General features: G+C 47.5%; 1 protein-coding gene across 1 annotated transcript in view; it reads right to left on the minus strand.

Annotated features, from left to right (window-relative positions):
- Nucleotides 1-3,348, minus strand: part of Kcnh5 (potassium voltage-gated channel subfamily H member 5) — a 393,245-nt gene extending 389,897 nt beyond the window's left edge. The window contains exon 1 of the mRNA XM_004837427.3: nucleotides 2,946-3,348. Coding sequence (XP_004837484.1) covers nucleotides 2,946-3,018 — 73 coding nt within the window. The 5' untranslated portion in view covers nucleotides 3,019-3,348. The remainder of the gene's footprint in view (nucleotides 1-2,945) is intronic.
- Nucleotides 3,349-6,639: the final 3,291 nt, after the last annotated feature.

The raw sequence follows: 6,639 nt of genomic DNA on the forward strand, positions 1-6,639 counted from the left end.
CAGATGTAATGACCTCACCACACAGTTCTCAAGCCCTCCTTTCATAATAACATATTTTGATATTACTAGCCAAAAATTTGTTAACCTGAACTATGGTTAACACCAATTGATTCAATTTTTCAAAACAGCGAGTAGAGAGGATTTTGAATGTTCCCATCCACGTATCTGTATGCTTCTGTGTCCTCTGTACATCTATGCTTATATATATTTCTATGTTTGCCTGACTCTCACTACAAGATCTGATCTTCCGATAAGCACCCAAATGATGGTGTATCAGAAAGAAAAGCTCTGCCTGGGGTACAGGTCAAAATCCAACACCACTCTGTTTCCTCGGGTCTTAAACCCATTGAGGGTGCTGGCTCCTTTCCTTTCTTTTCTCACTAAAGCTCTACCAACACTTCCCTTCCAATGTTGTAAAGTTAGTGATTAATGAAATCTTCAGTGTGACAAACCTGATCCATCTCTGAGAATCCTGAAGGGAATTTTCTCTATTAATCTCAATTAAACAATCTCGCAGGATGAATTTTTCAATTTCCCTGCCAAATCATAGAGAAATGACAACTGAGGGATATTCCCACATGAATATGGAGATCAACTTCATACCATAATTCTCAATTTCTGAGGTACCTCCTGTGAAAGACTATTCAGTACTTATCTAGAGATGTGCTTATAACTTCAAATACCCAATCCCTTTCAAACAAACCTCAAGGGTTTTAAATAGTGCTATTCAAAGTTATCTCAGGCAATTACAGGTGGAATTTGCAAATGCTAAAACATACATTTTTCACTCACATTTGGAGTTTCACATACATGGAAAGAAACACTGAAACCAGTGAAGCAATTATGAATCTGAAGTGTACAAAAGATAAAATATTCACTAAGTTGGATGGTAGACATACAATGGAAGCAACAGAAGCAGGTATTTCTGGGCTACATAAGGTAAATCTTAATTTCAAGCTACATCTGAAATGAAACATATTCTAAAAATGAGCTCATCATTATAGTCTGTATAAGAAGTTTCAACCAAAGATGCTATAGTATAAACTTCCATCAAGGGATTCTTACTATCTTCCTCTCTACTGAGCAGAGCGGCAGAGAGCCTGTGGGTTTTATTCCTAAGGGTTCTGGGGAAAGTCCTCTCATGGGCCAAACTGCATGGAGTTGAAAAAGCCAAGAGGATGAGAAAAATGAAATAAGACTCGTCTATCCCAAATAGCTGATTCTGATCCTCCCACAATTGTTTTAATAGTAATATTCCCTTGTATTCTAGACCTATGCATGATATCAATACAAGAAAGTTAATGGATAAATACTGAAATTGCTACTGTTATGAATTTATATTTTATATCATAAAAATTGAAAACTATGAAGTCACCCTGGAATGGCTAATAATATTACAGGTATTAAAATGAATGCTAGACCAGACCCCACTAGCTATTGTTTTTCCAACCTAAACATAACAATGAAGCTTCAGATTTGTTTAATATCAGGCATTGGCCAAAGGGAAAGAAATAATGTCACAAACCCCAAATTAAAACCATATACCAAGTCAGAGATTTAGGAAAAACACTTCAGGACACTCTAATACATATAGTCCCAGACTAAGGGGAAATATTTGCAAACCTTGTTTTAAAGGAGATCCTAATCTACGACTCAGTATAATCTAATTTACGAACTCAGAGGAAGCATTGTTGTATAGTGTCTGACTGTTTCTTAGCATGTGAGTGTACTTCCATCTTGCCTATAAGGCAGGAGTTTCTTGAAAACAGTCCAGGTGTCTTAGTCACTTTTTTATCCAAAGGACCCACAGAGTATGTGCTGTAAAGGCACCCAAGTAAATGTTTCAATGAATCAAAAAGAAATTATGGAACTGCACAGCATAGAGTTTCCACTGCTTTGTTCCAATGTCTACTGTATTCCATATGCAGAACTGTGTCTCATAGAACTGTCTCTCTCCAAGCATAGGACCTCCTAATAAAATAACAGGCCTCTGAAGAGAAAAACTTTAAAGGATACTCAACATATCTTGCTTATGATGCTGAAATGTGTAGGAAAGAATTAAAAAGAGGTAAAAGATACAGTTTTCAGTAAAATGCAAAATATGCACAGTTTTAAATGTGAAATATATGGCCATTTCCATCCAGAATATATTGTTGGAAAAATGCATGTATAAATGGTATTTTAAAGACACTTCATGGCAAGAAAACCTTAATACCAGTAGCAAAGTAGGATGCTATTTTTAAATTCTTTCTACAGTTGCATTAAAAAGTACAGTAGCTACTGATTCATTTCTACATTTCTCCTCTCTAAGCCCAATGAAATATATCATACAGACCAGTTTAGAGTGAAAACAATAAAAAACCAGAAACTTTAAATACAAATTTGGCCCTAATAATTGCCTTCCCATTTCTCAAGAACTGAGTCTCCTTTTTAGGTTAGACTCCAACTACCGTCCTTTACATAGAGTACCTTTCAGCTACGCGCACTGGGGGGGCGGGCGGGGGGAGAAACCTTCTAGAGACTTAAATCTGATTAAGCAGCCACCCCCAATCTAAAGGAAACCCCGGAGATTAACTCTAAGAATGTGGTCAGTCCCCGCAGCCTACTTAAGGAAAAATGTGGACAAAGGATGAAGAAAGACAGCCTTCTTCAAAGCCAAGTCTGTCCGGATGCACCTACCCTCTACCAACCCCTTCCCCGGCCTCTGATCAGGTAGGAGGGGGAATACCTCTCCTGGGAAGGAGCTTCAACTAACTTTCTTCCACCACCTCCTTTCCACCCCCGCCCACCCAACCCCTACCCCAAGTCAAGTCCAGCTTCTAACTGGAGCCCCCAGGTAAAGCAGCCCTGCATCCCCCTCCCCCCTCCTCGGGACAGGGATGGGATGGGGGGGCGCGCGAGGGCGGGGTGCAGGTGGGGGTGCTCTGAACGGCAACTCTCCTTACCACTGGAGCGCCTGACGATATTCTCCAAAAATGTGTTCTGCGGTGCCACCAGTCCTCTCTTGCCCCCCGGCATCCTGGGTCTGGAGAGCAGCGGCCAGGATCCGCGGCGGGGGAGGGGGGAAGCAGGAAGAGAAGCGGGAGGAAGAGGAGGAAAAGGTGGAGGAGAGCGAGTCGAAAGAAGAGGGGGCGCGGCGGCAGCGGCGGGGTCCCCTGACTGTGTCTCCAGCCCGACCCGGATGAGCAGCTCTGGGGAGGAGCACCAGGCAGTTCATGGTAGTAGCGCTCCCCCGGCCGCCGCTGCCCAGACTGTGGCAGTGCCGCACACGGGGCTCGGGAACTGCAGGCTCCGCCGGGCACAGTGCGCCTGCGCCGCCCCCGCTGTCGCTGTCCCGCCGGTGCTAAAGCTGGGGCTGCGGCCGCGGCGACGGTCGCCTGGGCGCGGGCTCAGCATTTCTCTCACTGGCCCGAGCCCCGGGCTCCCGGGCGAGAAGGAACGACCTCAAGCCTCCCGTCCAGGGCTCCTCAGAGAGCACGAGACCTCTGGACCGCGCCTTCCTCTGCGGGTCCCCAGCCCACCCGTGTCGCCCAGCTGGATCACAGCTGCCCGACGCAGCCCAACTTCTGTGCAGCTGAGCGCCGGGTGACGGCGGCCTCTCCTGGTCCCCCGAGGTCCTGGCGCGCGCTCCCCGGGGGCGGTCCACTGTGGGCAGAGGAGGGGGAGAGGCGGGCGCAGAGAGGGCGACCGCAGGGGTCACTCGCAGCCTCGCCCCCGGATCCGCAGCTCCTGCGGATGCGGCTCCCGCAGCCGCCCAGGCTGAGCGCGGCGTCGGGACTGGAGGGGCGGCGCGCGGGGACACGGAGCAGCCCCCTGACGCTGCTACGCCCCTCTGCGGGCTCCGGCGCCAGCAGCCGCCCCGCACCCCGGAGCCAGCCGGAGCGCGCGGTCCGAGCGCAGAGCTGCGCCCGCCTGGCCGTGCCCCGAGCTCCCCGAGGGCTGAGGCCGCCGGCGAGCCCGGGCTCGGCTTCAAAGTTACTGAAAAGCTTCGCCTGGACGGCAGGAGAGGAAGAGGGGCAGTTCACGCCCGCGGGCCAGGCAGCGCGGCAACCGGCGGCGCCGGCGTGCAGAGCGGTGAAGGCGGCGAGGGCGGGCGAAGCCGCGCAGGGCTGGGGCCGGGCGGGAGTCGCCTCGAAGCACCCTCAGTGCCTTCAGGACCGGGGACACGAGCGGCACCGTTCGAAGAAGTCCACAATCCGGGGACTTCCACAGAGAAGGGGGAATGCTTTAAGTGCAAATGGAGCGAGAATTTTTTTAAAAAATGAATAAAGGGAGGCCAAGCCGCGACGCCTTCTTTTTTAATCTAAGGCATTGATTCTCAAAGTGGCCCGAACCGAAGTGGGAGCATCAGCACCACCTGAGAACTTGTTAAAAATGCACATCTGGAGGTCCCCCCACCCCAGAGCTAGGGAACCCGGAACTCTGGGGCCCGAGTCTGAACTCCGTTGTAGCGACCTCGCCAGGTAGATGTAGGCGCTCAAGTTGGAGAAGCAGGAGTCAGTCCTCTAGTGGCTCCACCCGGGCCTGTTGGGGACAGATGACCGTGTGGAGCGGACTCGGTGTGGAGATCAAAAATGCACTGCAGCAGGGTCAGCGCTGGGTGGCGGGCGAAGTCTTGAGTGGAGACGTGGAAAGTTAAGGTGGATGCAGCCAGCCCCTCAGCTGGGGTCAGAACAGGCCAGGGAAGCAGTTAACTGCTTCAGAAATAATCACAGTTGCTAGAAGCAGAGGGAATCCTCTGGATGGGCTTGGGCTAACACCCACCTCGGAACCTGCCCTCCCGCTGAGTCTGATTTTGTAATGTGTATCCCCTGCCCCTTTTCTCTACCACTGCCTTACACATAGGAGATCTCTCTCTTTCTCCTCCACCCCTTGTCTCCCTCTGGGATCCCTCCCTCATGACTAAGGGCCAGAGAGAGTTAAATGAACCAGGATCCAAGCTTTACCTAGGGTCTTTTTTTCCCCTCTGAAATTTCCACAGCCGGCCAAGGGCTTGGGCAGCTAAGCAAACCTAATAGGTTGACACAAAGCAAAAAAAAAAAAAAAAAAAAAAAAAAAACCTTGATGCATTAAGATTCTTTATAAAAAAGAAAAGAAGAAGAAGAAGAAAAAATCAAGAGACTAGGTTGAATGAATGACACTGGCTATTCTAGATGTCTATCTAAAGTACTGCTGTTGAAGCAGACTTATCGCCTATAGCTACAATGTCTTGTATATGCATTGAGGTCTCTTTAGTTAAACAACAGGAGACTGACACAGATTGGATCCCTGTGGTTAGTCTGCCACAGGCAGAAGTCAGGATGTGTCCTCAAAGGTTAGGGCTTCCTCCCTGCAGCTGAGCAGGGTGTATGTCCCTGGAAGGGGAGTGCAAAACCCACACCACCACCCCAGCCTCAAACACCCAATTGAATTTCCCCTCTCTGATGAGTCTTATGTGACCTGTGTTCAAAAGATTCTAGACTAATCCAACATTCATTGACTGGAGCAGTGAGCAAATAGGCAGGCTCATTATGTATTTTTTCATAGATTGCTATTTTAGACTTCTAGCATGTATGACAATTCTATCATCATTAACAGGGACTATTTCAAATCTATATGTTCTTTTGCACATCATCAGCTGCCCACATCTCGCCTCTGGATATTGATTTAACATCTCAGCTTCCCGGCATTTCCCATCTAGTATAAATATCCTGTTCCTGATCATTCTTCTGTGGGTGTATTAGCTCACACTTCCCAAAGAGGAAACCCTTTCGGACTCCATTAAGACACAGTCACACAATTACTGGTAGAGCATCCCCATTTATTTCTATCTGCAGATTTAATTAAAAGTTCATCTTTTTCTGCTTTGTCCTTAATAACTGCACAACATCATAATTTTTGGATTATTCTAAAAATAATCTAAAAAGTAATTTGTGGTTGTAAAGTGCTAAATCACTGTATCACTCACTTTTCTTAATCTTCTAGTTTAAATTTTCATTTTTATAGAGGAACAAACTGAGACCTAGAAAGAGCAAGTGCCTTATCCAAGATAACACAGTGCTTTTAGAGTCCTCTGCATAGAAACTAGAATCAGGGCTCCAGACCCTGTAGCCAGAGCTCCTACTGGATAATAAAAAATAGCCTGATCTTGTTTCCATCTGATAACAACATCCAGCAATCTCTGACTCTGCACAGAAAGAGAAGAGAAACCGGGGCAACAATTCTCAACAGATCCCAATCAAAACAGAGTTAAGGAAAATAGAGCAGCAGCAGCAGCAGCAGCAGGACCATGGGAAGCCAGCCCTAAGGAACAAGTTGGCAGATTGCAGCAAGGTGCCGGTATAGCATTTGAGAGTGTTTTGTAGACAGAGTCCATATGTTGTGACCAAACCACAGGATTTAACAGGTGAGCAAGACAGGAACAAAAAAGCTTCAGTGTCACACAAAGGGCTTTGTTTTGTTGGTTTGTTTATTTTGTTACAAAAATTCCACTTGAAGGCAGAATCATTTGTCCTTTTCATCTGTGTCATGAGGTTTGGTAATCAGAGAGATGCTGTCTGTGGGAACCTAGAGTTCCAATCCCTGGAAGTGTTCACTGACTCCAAAGACAGGGCAGAATGAAAGCAGCTCCACTGCAGGTGTCTTCCAGCCTAACAGGAG

This window comes from Heterocephalus glaber, unplaced genomic scaffold (genome assembly GCF_053883595.1).
Source record: "Heterocephalus glaber isolate CG9 unplaced genomic scaffold, H.glaber_assembly_v1.0 deba00001608, whole genome shotgun sequence".
Lineage (NCBI taxonomy): Eukaryota > Metazoa > Chordata > Mammalia > Rodentia > Bathyergidae > Heterocephalus > Heterocephalus glaber.